Source organism: Polyodon spathula, chromosome 17, assembly GCF_017654505.1.
Source record: "Polyodon spathula isolate WHYD16114869_AA chromosome 17, ASM1765450v1, whole genome shotgun sequence".
Lineage (NCBI taxonomy): Eukaryota > Metazoa > Chordata > Actinopteri > Acipenseriformes > Polyodontidae > Polyodon > Polyodon spathula.
Window position 1 is genome coordinate 20191511 of NC_054550.1, and position 17820 is coordinate 20209330.

The following is a 17820-nucleotide window of genomic DNA, read 5'->3' on the forward strand; positions in this document are numbered from 1 at the left end:
TAGTGGTTTTTTTTTTTTTTTTTTAAATCCCGCTGCACCAACCTAGTCTCTCCCTCCACCCGTTACTCCTCCTATTTTACTTTCGGACCAACCCCGAACACAGTAGTACGTTCCCTTTAGTATGTAATGTCCCGCCTCTGTAGTCAGTGGAACACCAATCCCCAACTGACAAGTGTCCTTATCCTTCACTTGACTCCAGTGGCTGGAATTTACATACTTGTACTTCCGGCCCTCACCAAGGTGCCGCCCCTCAAAAGATGACTTTTGCCATGGTCACGAGATCTTGGTAAGGGAAGTCCCGAGTTGGTTTGATGCCATCTACTGTCGGGAGGCTGAATCACAGACCGAAATCCCTTTGACTCATCACAGTCTATTTAAACACAGCTGTGGTGATGGTGTTATTACAAGATGTACATTAAAAGAGTAGAAGGATTATTCTGTACACTGTTGATAAGCACCGCAGAGGTACGCCTGCTAGAGCTGCAAATCGGGGTTCATGCTTATCCAAAACTAAACTGTCCTCACTTTAGCCGATTTTGCATTATCAAGTGTGTGCCGAGGTATATTTTCTGCAAAAAAGCCTTCTTTTAATTTGAAGTTTGTTTCCCCTAAAGCTGCTCCCTACACTTTCATGAAATTGTTTGGGATATTGCTCTGCTAGTTGCTTAGAACTTAATTTTGTCACGTTATTTTAAATTTCTTTGTAAGTATTCACCTTTTAGTTGGCATTTGCTACAGCTTTAACTTTGAACTGAAACCAATTCAAAAGATGTGAACGGCTTCTTTCCTATTTTCATGCTGAGTGAAAACAAATGTCAAAATTCACAGGTTTCTTGACCACCGTGACAAAATCACATCCCTACTTATACTCACCAGCAGATAACTAAACCCTTATGATTACAGCAGGATAAAAGGGCATCATCAGGTTAATGCACGCATATCACAGCAGGTCCAATGTACAGTGTGATTGAAACATACCAGACAGGAGTGTCTGGCCAACTGGTTTAAACCAAGCGTACCTTCTAAGAGCCTCCATCTTCAGTTTTGATTTAAGATTTAAATTAAGATAGGCATAACCTAGGCCAAGAGGCTAAAAAAAAAAAAAAAGTTTGGTTTATGTTATTGATGGATAAAGACAACCACAGTTGATTACAGACTTTGTGTTTTTTAAACCAGATTTTCATATTCAGCATGGAGGGAGTGGCAGAAAAAGTGTGTATCACTCCTGCATTTGCGATCACTTTTACTACAGCTTATCCACTTTTTTGGATAAGTTGTAGTAAAAGAATTCTAGCTAGGAGTTATTGCGTGGTGTACAGTTTCCAGACCACATTTGACTAGTCGAAGTGAGAAGGGCATTCACACCAAACCCTACTAAAAGATGAGTCTTTGTTGTACAATCTGGCCACTTCAGTGATAAGGCAAGTCATTTTCCACTGGGAGAAAGTGGAACTTGGAAGAGTTTATCACAGAAAGTGAAACCTTTCTTATGCTGAGTCTGTGTAGGATATCCCAATGCTACCGTAACAGAGTGCACACTGGTACCTATACAGTAGTTCTGGAGCAGCTTTGAACAGCAAAGAGCTGCACGAAAAGTAGCATTTTTCAGGGCTAGCAGGTGAAAAATATTTTAAAACATGTATTTGGGTTTATACAGGAGAAGACTGTATCCCCCTTAACTACACCTGCTTATCTATACTAGATGGACTGTCAGCAAAGCCAGCCTTCACTCTGATAAAGTATTGTGCTTATTTATTTTGTTTTTATTTATTTATTTATTTATATTGTTATCAGGGCTGATGCTCGATTTTAAAAAATGTAATAGGTTAATTTATGGGCTTTAGTTCATTTAATCGGTAGTTTCATCCCTGCACATTTTTAGGGGCTGGTTTGCATAGCAATACATAAAAAAATCAATAGCATCTAAAATAAGCCCAATGGGAATTTTGGCCTTTTTGGGTCCTTTTTTTTTTTTTTTTTTTTTTTTTTTGCAATAAATGTAACACATTTTCACAGCACAATGTCAACCTATGAAATAGTTTAATAGCAAAATATAATTCACAAGAACTGAGAATGCATGAAAGGCAAAAAATAAATCCAAACATATATAACACTTATGGCTCCTTTTTTAAAACATTATATTTAGGGCTTCCTTGTTTTCTGCATTTAAAAAAAACAAAACAAAAACACACTTTTCAGGACCATGAAACAGGTAAACATCGGTTAAAACAACAATCCTACCCATTTTCCACAATATAAACTAGTAAAAATCAGTATACATAGACAACTTTAACAGTAATGTAATATTAACAGTGCTAACATCAGTAAAACAAAACGTTCTAGTCTCAGCTTGTGACACTAAAATGCATTTACTCGCCTGAAGCCTTGCCAGGCCAGATGAAGGAATCGTGAAAAATAAATGCTGCACTGCAGTCAACTCCATTGAAATTAAATTTGTACATCCAACTTAAACATAAAACTCCCTTTTCATCAACAGTTTTAAAATGAACAAAGTCTGCTTTGATTGTAATAAATGCAGATGTATTTCTCCAAGCTGGCAGCAGACATTGAGGATTGTTCTGCACGTTGCAGAAAATATAAGGTGTGTGTGTGTGTGGCAACAACAAACCAGATATGAACTCAATCGGGAATCCTGCTTATGTGCATTCTTTCTCAGCAGGGGATGTTGGGAAATGGAGTTCAAAGCCCAGCCAAAAAATAGGCAAATTTTTTCATCTGCGATCAACACTAACAGATTAAATAGGACCGATTTAATCAGCTAATTGGAGCAACCTTAATTTATTATTTTGTTAAATGAAAATTTAATGTTGGTTTTTATGAAACGGAAAATGACCAATGTTGAAACACTGACCTTTTTGTCACTCTGTCAAGTGACTTGTACCTGAAGCAGTGTGGTAAAAGAAGGGAAGTATAGACTTTGTAGGGTCGTCGGTGCCAAAATGTTCCGATAAGTAACAGTTATGTACAGTAAAAACCTGTACCGTGTTTCTCGTTTTGTTTTTTCTTTGTCTGTGCAGCAGCACAGAAGGACAGTGAGATCAGTTTTCTGTTAAAATATTTCATTGAATAGAAAAATATATACACAAATAAAAGGGGATAATGTAAACCCGCCACTGTCCTGTGAACTTGAGAATGTGATAGCAACACTTTCTATAGCTCTCAGCCCACAGGATACTGTAGCACAGGAATTACTTGAATGCATGTGAAAGATGGACAGACTAAACCCATCTTGGTCTTAATTTTTATTAGTCCTAAAAACTACACTCTAATCAAGATGGGAGAATATTTTTGCAAATAGTACATAACAATCAATTTTCCCTTGTGAAGTTAGACTGTACAGTATGTCCTTGCTTGTATTTTGTAAACCTAATTTTCTCTATATTAAAATGTATAATTGTTATACACTACCAGTCAGAAGTTTTAGAACACCCCCATTTTTACAGTTTTTATTGAAATTTAAGCAGTTCAAGTCCAGTGAATAACCTGAAATGGTACAAAGGTAAGCGGTAAACTGCCAGAGGTTAAAAAAAAGTTTAGGTTACCAAAAACTGAAAAATAATGTACATTTCAGAGTTATACAAAAAGGCCTTTTTCAGGGAACAAGTAATGGGTAACAACTTACAGCTGTTCTGAGGCAATGGAAGTAAATTAAGCCTTGAAAGTTGATGCTAACAATTCCTACAGGTGTCCCAACTTTTGTTGATTACTTACAAACCCTCTGTCTGTATAAAAGCAGTGTTGGAACAGACTGTGTTACTACACCCTCTTAAGCATTATCTGGACAGTATTGTACTGCAGGAAGTAGTATATTGCTATCATAATGGTGACAAAAATGCAATTAACAAAGGAAGACAGACAGACGATTATAACCCTTAAAAGTGTAGGTCTTTCCTTTAGAGAAATTGCAAAGAAAGCCAAGGTGTCAGTGAGTACAGTTTCCTACACCATCAAAAGGTACTTGGAATCTGGAGGAAACTCTGACAGGAAGAGGTCTGGCAGACCCAAAGCCACAACAGAATCAAAAGACAAGTTTCTGAGAGTCAACAACTTGCGTGATAGGTGGCTCACAGGACAGCAGCTTCAAGCACAGCTTAACACTGGTCGAAGTAAGCTTCAACTGTGAAGAGAAGACTTCAAGCTGCAGGTTTGACAGGTCAAGTGGCAGTAAGAAAGCCATTGCTAAGATGGCAAAATAAGAAAAAGAGGCTTGCCTGGGCCATGAAGCACCGCCAGTGGACTACTGAAGACTGGAAGAAGGTTTTATGGACCGATGAATCAAAATTTGAAATCTTTGGTTCATCACGCAGGGTTTTTGTACGCCGTCGAGTAGGCGAAAGGATGGTTCCTCTGTGTGTGACACCAACTGTCAAACATGGAGGAGGAAGCTTGATGGTCTGGGGCTCTTTTGCTGGATCCAGAGTCGGCGACTTGCACAGAGTGAGTGGCACCCTGAACCAAAACGGCTACCATAGCATTTTGCAGCGCTATGCAATACCCTCTGGTATCTGTCTAGTTGGTCAGGGGTTCATCCTACAGCATGATAATGACCCAAAACATACCTCCAGGCTATGTCAGAACTACCTTAGAAGAAAAGAACAAGACGGTCGGCTTCAAATCATGGAATGGCCAGCACTCCAGACTTACACCCCATCGAGCTGGTTTGGGATGAACTGGACAGAAGGGTGAAAGCAAAGCAACCTACAAGTGCAACACATTTGTGAGAACTTCTGCAACAGTGTTGGGAAGAACTTTCCGAACAATATTTGATTTCCATTGTAGAAAGAATGCCACGAGTGTGTTCGGCTGTTATGTCTGCAAAAGGTGGCTACTTTGAGTCAAAAATTTAGATTACATTTTGTTAAACAAAACTATTTCATGATTTCTTTTTTATCTCCATTATTGTTTAGTTGTTCTGTGCTTTAATTTCAGAGTACATTGAGACATTAAACTGCGTAAATTTCAATAAAAACTGCTAAAATGGAGGTGTTCTAAAACTTTTGACCGGTAGTGTATGTGTAATTAGTTTAGTGTTACTCTTACTCTTGTTTGTTCAATGTCACTTTTTAACCTTGGATCTGAAACCGGTTGCTAGGATACACAGGGGGTGTTTTCAATTCATAACAGTCCAAACTGTCTGACAGCCTTGTCAGGGTAAGGATGAAGAACTTGTCTGAAATTCTAGGTGCGCTATAATACATTTTCTCCTCTGTGTTTTGTTCAGTGTATTTTTTATATAGTTTTTATGCATTTTCAGGCCTACAGTTCTTAAAAAAGAAAACATTAGAATAGGTCTCATTGAAATCACCCAGTAGAGCCCTGTGTGCTGCAACTGGCTGTATTCGCAGGAAGTGCAACTTGAAATCTGGTTCCAGGAGACCAGAAGACATAGTTTGAGGCAATATGTCAATTCTCCCCTGGTGTGCCATGCAGTGGCCTGAAACTTAGTATCCTGAAGTTTCAAGCCACAAAGTGGCTTTGTGTTCCCTCAGCTTGACTCCTCCATGCCAGTGTCAGATACCAAAGGCGGCGAGTAATGCATTTCATGCTATAGCATGGTTTTTAAAGAGTGGGAGTCCCTGACCATCGCAGTGTCAGTGTTGTGTAAACAAGGTTTTAATTCTTGCTGCCCATAGTGGCCACATATCTGTAGACAGGCATATGGCAGCGGTTACCTTGTCACTGCCTAGTTGGAATGGGCTATCTCAATCCAGTTTCATATCGCTTCAGCCAACACAACCAGTTTTATGTGCAACCAGTATGCTCAGTGACAGACAGACAGACAGACACTGTTAGAGATACTGGTTTTCATTAGCGTTGTGCATTTTGATCTTTTCACAGTTTAGTTCAGTTGAATATGTCACAATATTGTTTGCAAGCATGCATCTTTGGCTTGACATTCAGCCTGTACATGTGTTAAGCACTTGTAATTTACAGATTTTAATGATGACTCATCAAATTAGTAAACTGGTTGATTTCCAGTGTGCTACATTCCATTATAATAGAAACTAGCTGCTCTATCCTAAGAGAAGGTTCAGACGCGGATTGCTTTTGCACTTTTTCCACTATCACTCTGTTTGTTTTGTTTTATATTTTCTTTGCTGCATTGTGTTTTGGTTTGTTCTGCGATATTGCTTTATTGCCATTTCAAATTGAAGTAAAACTTCATAACAAAATTGATAGAAGAAAAAACAAAAGATTCCCTTTGTTGAATTTTCTCCATTTACATGGCTCCCGAATAAAGAACCTGTTACCCCTCCTTGTTTCCATTGCTGAGACTGCCTATCTCACCAGGGTGCTGCCACAGAAACTGCTGTGCCGAGAATGGAGCCAGATGTTCCCTCACAAGCCTTCCCCAGGAGGGTTCAGTTCTTGTCTGGATTTTCAGACAGATGGTGTTTTAAATCCCATATAAAAGATGGATTTATCACTGGCACAGAATCCGCTCTACAAAATGTCAATCTGTAGAATTACGCAACCCTTCTGCCCTATAACACATAGCTAGCTAGTGCTGGTTAACTAATTAGTGTTTGGACTGTCTGCTTTCATAAGGCTCACTTGGCTTGTAAAGTGGGCTTATTGCATATCTGTATTGCGGGGTATGTGTGATGGTAGGTTTTCTGTAGGCAGTTTAATTTAGATGTGCATTATATGACTCTGTGGAAGGGTGGTGGGTAATTCACTGACACAGGAGACAGACAGGTTGATTTGGCAACACCGCACAGGTGCCTTTTTTTTTCGGGGTGCTATTTTTCTTTTAGCCCGCAGATGGCGCTGTGGGTCCGTGGTCTGATTTACCAACGATGGTAAACAGAACCACGGGCATACCAAGCAGTGGTACACAATACCAGCGCCCTTGCAGGTGCTTCGAAACAATAATTCAAAACAGAAGGCACAAAGAGACAGATCACCGTCCTACACTGCCGGCTAACTAGCCTGCTCCGTTACAATACTCCGGGGTCTGCCCAAGGGTTCCCCGCTCTCACTGTCTCGCTTTGACACACTCAGTTTCGGTTTCTCCCGACTGGTTCTCAGTCCTCGACCAGCGCTTCCGCACTCTCGGCGCGTTTAAAGGGCAGACCTGAGGAAACAGCAGAGCATTTTTTTATAGGGCTAGCAATCCCTCCCAAGACTCGCCTCTCAGCCATTCAGAGAGGGGGAAAGTCCACACACCCACTTTCCCACCTCCCCGTGTCACTGCCATGACTCACAGGCGGTTGTTGGGCGACAGCTGCCCTCTTCCTGCAGTACTGTGAACACGCCAGCAGAGTCAGCACAGATCTCCCCCCTGCTACAGACTCATAAGGTGCGTTTCTATAGACTACTTGATTTAAGACGCAGATTCTTCTTGTGCACAGCAAGGAACCATGAAAACTTCTTTAAAATCTTAGTGTTGACACAGTTAACCCTAACCAATATTTAAGTGCAGGTCAAGAAATAATTTAAATGTATAATTCCCTACTGCATAAGTGTCCTATCATACCATTTTTTTCATTATTTGTTTTATATAAAAAGTATTTTCTTCCCTAACCAGGCTTGTACAGGCCTGTCAGCAAGAGCCTGTGACACCTCCTGACTTTCTGATGCTTAAAAGCACCCCCACAAAATAGTTCAGCTCATTGCAGTCATGAAGGCATGAAGGTGTTAGCCATCGAGACATCTTTTGGTTTTTTTTCAGCACCACTAACTTCATACTTAATGATTTCAAGATTGCAGATGACTGGTCCCTAAAGGGTTACTCCAGCGACCATCCGGTTCTCTTACTGGCTTTTACTTTACAGAGGATCGAGAAGGAAATTGTACGTCAAAGAGCATTACACTATTCCCTAGGCAAGTCCTGGGGCTCATTGCTGTGTAGCACAGAACAGCACAGTGCAGTTTCTAGTCACGTTTACATACTTTCCAGTGCTACTGACTCGTGCTTTTAAAATGCATACTCTGTACACCACCACGCCCTGGGACCAATAGCCAGCAGGCTTCAGAGGTGATAAACTGTCACAGCACTTGCAGTCTGCTACAGGAGACAGTGCTGTTATACAGGCAGTGACTGCATCTTATGGTGATAGCAGTCAACTATACTCTGAAGGGTTTAAATGCTGCTGCTGTTAGGATGCAGGCTCCAGGCACAATCAGAACCCCAGGGAATCTGTTTGCTGCTGTTACATGAAAAGATCTAGTCACTATTTTGTTTATTACAGGCTTAGATTTGTTTCCTCATGTGATATTTGCCCTCAGAGCTGATGAGAGCTGCCTCTTTTTAAGGTAGTAAGTGTCCAGGAGCAATAAAGCAGTATGCGGGATGTGAGTCGTACGGGGGGTGGGGCGGGTGTAACAAAGTTAATTGGGCAGTGAGAACGCTCCCTGGATTTTAAATTTGATTGGTACAGTTCTATTCCCCCAACAATACAAGAATAATTGAGATGTTATAAACCAGTAGAGGTGTCCCACGTCGTGGGAGTCTGGCTCTGGCGGTTCAACATATCTTTTTACAAAATGTTGGTCAAAAGCAGCTGTGTAAATACCAAAGATTACCCATTAGATTAGATGAATTATTAGCCATTAAATATATTTTGAACAAGGGTTGATAAATATTGTTTTAACTTAAACAGGAATAAGGGAGTGGCCAAAGTATTTAATCAATGAGATATGGCCTTACATTAAAGGAACTATAACACATACGCACACACATATATATGTATATATAAATATATAATGTGTGTGTTATATTTCCGTTTCGTTATCGCATGGACCCATTTCCCTTATAAAGGTTTGCCATAGTAAAAACCTAGTGCGAACGTGGTAATGCGTAGGTAAGCATTGTAAAGCCCAGACAGGTAAACTATGGTAAGTGCATAATATAAAGCATGGGAAAACTGCAAAATTATTCTGAAAATTGACCATATAAAATAATTTCTCTCATTTTAGGTGTGAATTTGTAACCCCAGTCATCATGGGAGCACAGGACCGGCACATTGCAAGACCCAGATTGTGAGACCTTTCAAAAGCCGATAGTCTGGAACTGAACCCTGTCATTGGAGCCACTTGTGTGCATTAGCCTGCGTTCGTGTTCCCATTCACCCCTGAAGGAAGCCTGGCCGCTCATGCTACCGATAGGCTGTGTGGACTGGGGTCTCAAGAGGGGGTGGCTGAGCCCCTGTGGCAGACATGGTCTTCAGCTGCTGAGACCTGCAACAACTTGGGAACATGACCAGCTTGAAACGCTCGCAGACTGAGCGTACCGTGGGGGGCGCGGTCCCGGCTGGGGATGATTTCTACACCCGCCGTCTGCGTCTACCCAATGGAGGGGCCCCTCTTCCCCGCAGCGAGAGCGCCCACCTCTCGGGCGGCACCCCGGGAGTGCCTAAAATGGGGGTGCGAGCTCGGGTGGCTGACTGGCCTCCTCGGAAAGACGGTGGAGGGAGTATCTGGCACATTAGTCTGGACCCTGAATTAACAACGAGCACCAGCTGCAGCAGTAGCAGCAACAACAGCAGCAACTTGAAAATGGGCCACTTGAGCCCCCAGGACTCATCCATGCTGAGAAGCATCCATAACACCCTGAAGAGCAAAACCGGGGGTGGCGGCAACACTGGCAGCACAGACGGGCGCTTCCTCTCCCCCGACTGCTATCCTGGCTCCCCTCGCAGAGCCATGAGGCGCATCCGGCAGCGCAGCAACTCCGACATCACCATCAGCGAGCTGGACAGTGGTGGCAGCGGAGATGGGGATGAGGAGTGGGGGACTCCCAGTTATAAATGGTCCCCGCTGCACCGGGAGTACGGCAGCACGTCCTCCATAGACAAGCACGGTGGTTCTGGGGAAAGCTTCTTCGACATGCTGAAGGGCTACCAAGGGGACAAGCCGGACCAGCGTAGCCAGCCGCCAGAGAAACTTGGGGAGCTGCTAGCCGCCGGGCAAAAGGTAATGAGTGGATTCGACACCCCAGATGGGCCCTTGAGCTCTGGGGCTCAGCGTGGGAGTCCCTCAGGCCGGCTGAAGGAGCGGGAGAAGCACCTGAAGAGACGCTCCAAATCGGAGACCGGGGGCGACTCCATCTTCCGTAAGCTGCGCAGCGTTCGGGGCGAAGGGGACCAGCCGGGCTCCCGAGCAGGTTCGGACCTGGAGGATGGCGGGCGCTCGGAGGACACCCAACACAAGCCCTGGAGCTGCCAGAAAGGGTTTGCCCACTTTGACATCCAGAGCATCCTGTTTGACCTGAATGAGGCAACACTCAGCCGGCAGAACGTCATCAGGAGACGGAACACCACCACGGGAGCCTCTGCCGCGGCCGCGGCCTCCTCCTCCTCCTTTTCCCTCTCCTCCCCCCAGACCGGAGCCTATGGCTCTCCCTCAGGCAGCCAGGATGACCTAACCTCCAAGGAGAACCTGGGCCTGGACCCCGGCGACGACAAGAGTAACGAGCTGGTGCTGAGTTGCCCCTGCTTCCGCAACGAGATCGGGGGCGAGGGGGAGAGGAAGATCAGCATGTCTAAGCAGGGCACCATTGGAGGTGGGGGAGGAAGCGGGGAGGGCGGCCCCTTTGAGTCCTCGCTCAGCTCTCACTGCGCCAACGCCGGTGTGGCCGTGCTGGAGGTGCCCAAGGAGAGCCAGGCCCAGCACAACGAGCGGGTCAAGAGATGCATCCTAGAGCATGTGGACATGGGCTGCTACTACTATCGGAAATACTTCTACCTGAGAGGTGAGTACATGTGCTCTAGAGGCTGCATTCAATTCAAACATGGTAGAGACTGCAGTAAATCAGAATTATTCAGTTGATGTGAACGGCGAGGATCTTATGTTAGTCTACACTAAAGAGCAGCGCATGCATTGTTTAGAGGTGATGGCTGTTATAACAGTGGTACACTAAAATGGAGCAGTGTTTAAAATCCAGTGCTGTTTAGATCAATTGAATTAGAGCTTCAATTAACAATTGCTATTTTATAGTGGCAGTGGAGCGTTTTAAGATTTAAAAATTACATTTTAATTTTTACTTTGATTTTGGGCAGTCCTTGGTGTTTTTATTTTTTTTATTTTTACATACATTTTTGCATTATTTAATTAATCAATAGCAGGGTTAGTTGGTTCACATTGGCATGTTAGTAAAATACTAAACGACTTGTAGTGAACGGATGCAGATTTGAACTGCAATACCAGAGAGGACAGCGAGTTAACCCACTGGAACCCTACAGACGTTTTACAGTAGAATCTCATGTCAACCGCTTGACTTTCTTATCAGCCTCAACGGGTAAAGCAAGACTGACCATGCACTGCTGTAAATGGGTCTCTCTTTCTTATGCTGTAAACGCTATTTGTTTATTTGGTTTAAGTGAAGCCTTATTTAGTGCTTTCAGTTGTTTATCAGTAGCTGCTTTCCAAAGTGTTCTTCAGGGAAAAGCACAAAACAAACAAAAGAGGCCATGCAGAAAGACAATACTTTCATTTCCTGATTTAAGGTCTTTTTACTGCTGCTACTAGTGCTCTTCAGGGAAATGGAGCTTGTAAAGTACTGTGGAGCATCTCCCCCTATGATGTAGTACTGTATAGAACTGGAAGATCCAGTTTGATCCATTACTGGTTTTACTATGAGTTTAATAACACCTGAGCTTGTTACCAGTACACTGTGGCTAATCAAACTCGTAGTAGAACCTGGAATGGGTGAAACTGCTATGGAATAGGAGTCTTATTCCATTCCTTGTGTAAAACACTTGATCTTGACGATAGTGGTCCAAGAAAATTGGGAAGGGATGCTCAGGAAATTGTTTTGGCATTAATTCAACAAGAAATTGAGGTTGCATTTTCAGACACGGTTAAGGTTTTAAAATCGGCACACGTGACCGAATAAGTGAGAGGATTGATCGCTGCCCCAGTTAAGCTGAACTGAAAGAAAAGAAAAAAACTATCTTTTTAAAGGACTGAGCATCGATCTTCAATTGGTTTTGATTTTCAGCCTCTTAAACAGAGCAATTTCTGTAATTTTTTCAGAGCTACTTCAAACTGGAATGCTGTCGGGCAACTCAAGAAACCTCTGTGCTGCTAATTCCAGGGTGTAGGGCTGCTACAATACATGCACCCAGGATGGCACTGAATAAATCTGTTGAGCCTGCAAGATTTTCCTTAAAATATTGCAATGAATGGAAATTAAATTCTGTGTTGAATTTGCTGGCTTGAAGTTATTCTGATGGAATTTTTTGGCTAGCAAGGCTCATGACTTTTGCTGTCAGTGATTTCTAAAAGTAGGCAGTTTTTTGCATTGCAGTTTAATCCTTGGCATATATTTGTGTATTGCAGAGAATGTGCAGTTGAGCAGCTCTGTCAGATGTAGCCGACACTAGTAATAATGGGTTGTCTGCTTGTGTGAGGATACAGAACTGCCTGATTTCATTGTTGTTGGAATAACTACAGCCTGGTTTTAATTTTTAGCTCCATTCAGTGTTAAGTACTGTAAAAGCTTTCTCTTTACCCCTACGTGTAGTTACTGCCTACTGGCGCATTCACCATTAAATAAAAAGGACTGGCATACCTTTGCTTATAGCACAACATTTACTTTAATGATGCTCAAAGCACTGCTCTCATGTGGCAATTGATCTCACTTGAATTGTAGCCTATCAAAGTAACTTTTGTCAGCATTATACCTAAAGACTGAGGACTTGGAGGGAGGCTGTAAAGCCTACTACACCTGTTGGACTGGGTGCACGGTAGCAAGGTGGCCCATTGGTTAGAGCTGTTGGACTGGGAAGAAGGAAGTGGGACTTGCTGGTTAAAGCTGAGGGATTGGGAAGGTACTGTGTGGGTTATGGTTGAGGAATTTGGAGAGTAGCAGTGTAGCCTCTTTGTTATTGCTGAGAGACTAGGAGGGAGGTAGTATTTTGTTGTGGTGACTGAGACTACTGTCAGGTGGTCTTTCGTACATCCCCTCCCTCTGTGACATGCAGCCTGGTGCCAGGACCCGCCCTCTCAGGGATGCCAGTAGTTAATGAGAGTTGAATCGTCTGGGATCCCTCTGGGCCTGTTTCCTTTCACTTAGCGCATAATGAATAGATGGCACTTATAACCGAATAATGTATGAATTAGTTAGCAGTTTAGATCCTAGCCAAGCATGCTTTATGCCATGTCAACAAAATTTAGCAGGTAATACGCTGTGAAGCTGAGGTGAAACAGTTATAGTACATACAGATTTACACTGATCAATGTACTAGCCAAAAAGTTTGTCTGTCTGTCTACTAGGTTTTGCCAAACCGCATCCTTATTGTAAAGCTCTCTGCTTTCTCAGATGTACAGAATGGCTTTTGTGTAATTAGTTTGTGGTCCACTTCACAGAAACACTGCTCATGCAAATTAGTTCAGTACCTTTATTGTAACCACTAGACCACACTGCCCCCCAGTCTCTCAGTTCTCACCATGGAACACACTGCCTCTCCCAGTCCCTCTGTATCCACTAGACAACAACGCCCCCTTTCCAGTCCCTCACTCTACCCACTAGGCCACACTGCAGGCCAGCTTGAAATGTTAAGACAACATGCCCTTGGTAAGGTTTTCCTCAGTAAGGCTCACCCTTCATTGTCTGTCTCTAGAGCACTGGAACTATTTTGGGGTGGATGAGAATCTGGGCCCGGTGGCTGTGAGTCTCCGCAGAGAGAAGCTGGAGGACAGCAAGGAACACGGGCAGCAGTACAACTACCGGGTCACCTTCCGTACCAGCGAGGTTAGGAGCTGCTCGTCTAACTGCTTGGGAGTTGAGTTGCTTGTCTGTTAACCTACACAGCAAGGCTCCTGAGATGCACAGACATCTCTATTACACATTGAGGGACTTTGGTATCACAAACAATACACACATTTATATCATTGAAATTTTACATACAGTGCAACACCATTGTAAGCAGTTCGTTCAGTCATGTGACTTGCAGGTCTCCCGATGATAGTCCAAACAGTTCTAGATATTAGCTTCACATTTGGTTTGCAGCTGTGTTCTATGATTCTGTAGTTCAAGCTGTATTATAGATATTGTCCAATAAAAAGAAACCCCTTTTTGGCAGGAAGTTTACAAAACTGCTGCCTTGTACTGTATGTGTATCAACATTTCAACCCCTGATTTCATAAGTTATTACACTACAGTCTAAATGTCGATGATCTTGACATTGACCTCTGACCAAATATGGCTGCCATATTTACATTATCTTTACACATACAAGATAAGGTGGCAGTTTCTGTTTTTGAAAATCATATATAAGATTATTCATCTCGGTGCCTGGAACAATCTACCTGAAACATGCTCCCTTTGATTATGCCCCCGGGTATGTTTTTTTTTTTTTTTTTTTTTTTCCTTCCCCTAGAGATATTCAGTGTGCCCTGGGTACCTAAAAGACCAGTCAATTTGTGGTTGAACCCAGAGTGAGACAGCCACAGCAGCATGTAGTCTCCCTGTGTAGACACTTACCTGCCAGTGCTCCGGATGTGACAGTTTAGTCCTGGTAGTCAGAGCCCTTTCACAGCTGGGATTTGATTTGTGTCTGGGTTCAGACGCAATTCACTATACACAGTGAGCTCTCTGTCACATTACATTTTAATGATCCCCCTTCATGAAAAAATACTTTAAAAAGTGTCCCAGCTAAGCTTTCTTTTATATAAAAAAAGGAAAAGATGGGCTTGAGAACTACTGCAGCCAAGTAATGAAATCTAGGGACAGTTTCACACACATGTTGATTATGCAAAAACAACAAAAAATATGAATGTTATGCACTCAGTGTATAGCATGCACCTCCTGTTAACTCTTACTTTGCAGACCAGGGAGGGATGGATATATATATATATATATATATATATATATATATATATATATATATATATATATATATATATATATATATATATATATATATATCTATATATATAAGAGATATATATACTCTCAGAACACATATCAGAGAGATGTGTATAGATATAAGAAACACAATTAATTGGTGCCGTTATCTGTCCTTGATGTGTATACAGCTGAGCAGCAATGTCTACATGTTCTCTCAACCCTCTCTCAAGACCAGATGTTGGTAGCCCTCTAGCCTCATTGTCAACCTGTGCCTTCTCTCTCTCTCTCTCTCTCTCTCTCTCAGCTAACAACGCTGCGGGGCTCCATCCTAGAGGACGCGGTACCCTCCACCTCGAAGCATGGCGCTGCCCGCGGGCTGCCCCTGAAGGAGGTGCTGGAGTATCTCATCCCTGAACTCAACACACACTGCCTGCGCCTGGCTCTCAACACACCAAAGGTCACGGAGCAGCTCATGAAGCTTGACGAGCAGGGGGTGAGAGGCCAGGGCTCTGTCTGTCTACTGTTGATTATCTGCAGTGCAGGCTGGAAAAGACATACATTGATCATTGCAATAGCTGATTTATACATTTAGTAAAATAATAACAAGTTAAATGGTGTAGTAATGTAATAGTTTAGCGTAGGTGAATTGAGGAGATGTGTGACACTGCAGTAATGTTCTAATATATAGAATAATACTCAGGCCTTTTTGTATTTTTATATTGTGTGGATTTTACACTATTGCACTATATCTAGAGAAAGCCCTTTTCCATGTTTTTGACATCCAAACTTTTTTTGTATGGGCCAAGATCAGTTAAAGGTAGTATCCAAGTAATATTGTTTATGATTTTAGCATTGTATTCTGATTTTTCCCCAGGATACTGACGTGTCTGTGATGCGTGTGTTTGCTGGTTTTGTAAGAGCTGTTGCAATTTTGAGAGCCTTCTGACCAGGTCATTCTCAATCGTCTGCATTGATTGCATCACTGTGTTTTTTTTTGTTTTTTTTTGTTTCCACAGCTCAGCTTCCAGTTGAAGGTAGGTGTTATGTACTGTAAAGCAGGGCAGAGTAGCGAGGAGGAGATGTACAACAATGAGTCAGCCGGACCTGCCTTTGAAGAGTTCCTGATGCTGCTTGGGGATCGCATTCGACTGAAGGGCTTCAGCAAGTACCGGGCACAGCTCGACACCAAGAGTACGTACCGTCCACAGGGGGAATAGGACACTACAGGGAGACAGTGCTAGAGAGCTGTGCAAGGGAGGCTTTAGACCAGTGCTCATTACTATGTTGCAGGGTAATGATGATGTTGGAGAGCTGTGAATGGAGTGTTTAGACTAGTGCTCATTATTAAGGTGCAGGGTTATGACAGTGCTGGATAACCTGCGTCTATAACTTCTGCTGCAGTTCGAAACCGAAAAAGCAATAGATTTTGGACTGAGACGGAAGTGCTTACCAAGGTTTTACAATCTATTTTCTTCTTACTAACACATCCAATTATCATCGGCCCCATCTGTTTTCTGTCTATTGGCCCTTTGCTTGCTGTTTTTAATTCTTCAAACTGAAATAAGCAGTTATTTAAAGACAACGCTAAAGAAAAAGTTGCTGCTTCTTGGTACAGAGTCGCTCTTTGTAGTTTAAACACATTTCAATGATCTGCAATTAAACCATGATGTGAGCTACAGCCAAAACCCTTGATTGTCAGTTTTTTATGATCACACTGACAGTGGAGTGTTATGAACATCTGTAGCATTGCAACAGTGTCTACTTGGATCCATTCTTCTTACTTTGCCCCTCACGATGGGCCCAGGGTATATGAAGAAACTGTTGCAAGGAATTCTACCGGGGAAACTATTAGCCCCGGGAAAAAAATAAAATATATATATATATATATATATATATATATATATTGCTATATCGAAGCTTCTATACCCTTACAAATAGATACCCCTATATATATATATAATTATTGGGAAAATGGGAATCTGTTAATCAACACTTTTTTTTTTTTTTAGTTATTACAGAGATTTGGTTGTCTTTTGTCTTTTTCCACACAACAGCTTTTCTGAGCACCTGCACCCTGACCACCTGTAAGGAAGATTAATTCTCCCTGATTATGCTCAGTGTATCCAGATCTCTACAGCTGCCTTACGATTGCACAGCAGCAATTCCTGCTGGGTAGGGACGGCGCCAGTGTATTACAGCTGAATAGCTATCCCAACTGGTCCTTATGTTACCACTGCTGAATGCTCAATATTTATGTGCTAGCTTACAATTATAATTGGAACACCTTTTAAATTATTTTTGGAATGTTTGGATTTGGCATTGGCATTGGGCATGTTCTCCTGGTGTGCTCTAGGTTCCTTGACTACTCTGGAAGGCTGAACGAATGCTGCAGTTAACTTAAGCAATGCTGCACTTGCACCCTTATGGTGCTGGCTACTTTTAAAGATGATAATGCTCCCATCCACATAGTGGTTCTTGTTATATTTTTCTGCACCAGCCAAAGGTTTGCTTTGTGAAAAGCCTACTTTGTAAAAATACCATATTTACTGTACTTGGTAAACTGGTCTCCTCTGCAGCAATATCTAGCCAAGTCGCTGACAGTTGTGGTCATTTTATTTATTTTTAAATTAATGAATTATTATATTTTTAAATTATTTTCCTAGACTTTTTTAGCATGTGTTAAAAGAGTGCATACACTTTGTAGGACTCACATTTTCCTGTATGCTAGGGTGTCATTTCTTTGCTTTGTTCTCTTTTTGAAAGCTGTTTTTTATCCACGAGTTGTGCTCTGCACCACTGATATAATGCATAACCTCTTAAATCAGTTTGGCAACATCTTGCAAGATAATACTGAGCAGTATTAATCCAGTAAGCCCTGGGGGAAGTAAAGTCATGACATGTTTTTTTACTGGGGTATTTAAAGTAAGCAAAGCCATTCCAGGGGCCACATTTTGGAGATTCAGGAGTTGGATGTGGCCCACAAGACACCAGTTGCCCACTTC

The 17820-nt window shown here is 42.4% G+C and overlaps 1 protein-coding gene across 3 annotated transcripts in view; it reads left to right on the forward strand.

Annotated features, from left to right (window-relative positions):
- The window catches only part of LOC121330165 (signal-induced proliferation-associated 1-like protein 1), a 119335-nt gene that overhangs the window by 69046 nt on the left and 32469 nt on the right, over positions 1-17820 (forward strand). For all 3 annotated transcript variants that reach the window (XM_041276476.1, XM_041276477.1, XM_041276478.1), the window contains exons 3-6: positions 8944-10717; positions 13590-13720; positions 15123-15311; positions 15835-16009. In XM_041276476.1, coding sequence (XP_041132410.1) covers positions 9223-10717; positions 13590-13720; positions 15123-15311; positions 15835-16009 — 1990 coding nt within the window. In that variant the 5' untranslated portion in view covers positions 8944-9222. The remainder of the gene's footprint in view (positions 1-8943; positions 10718-13589; positions 13721-15122; positions 15312-15834; positions 16010-17820) is intronic.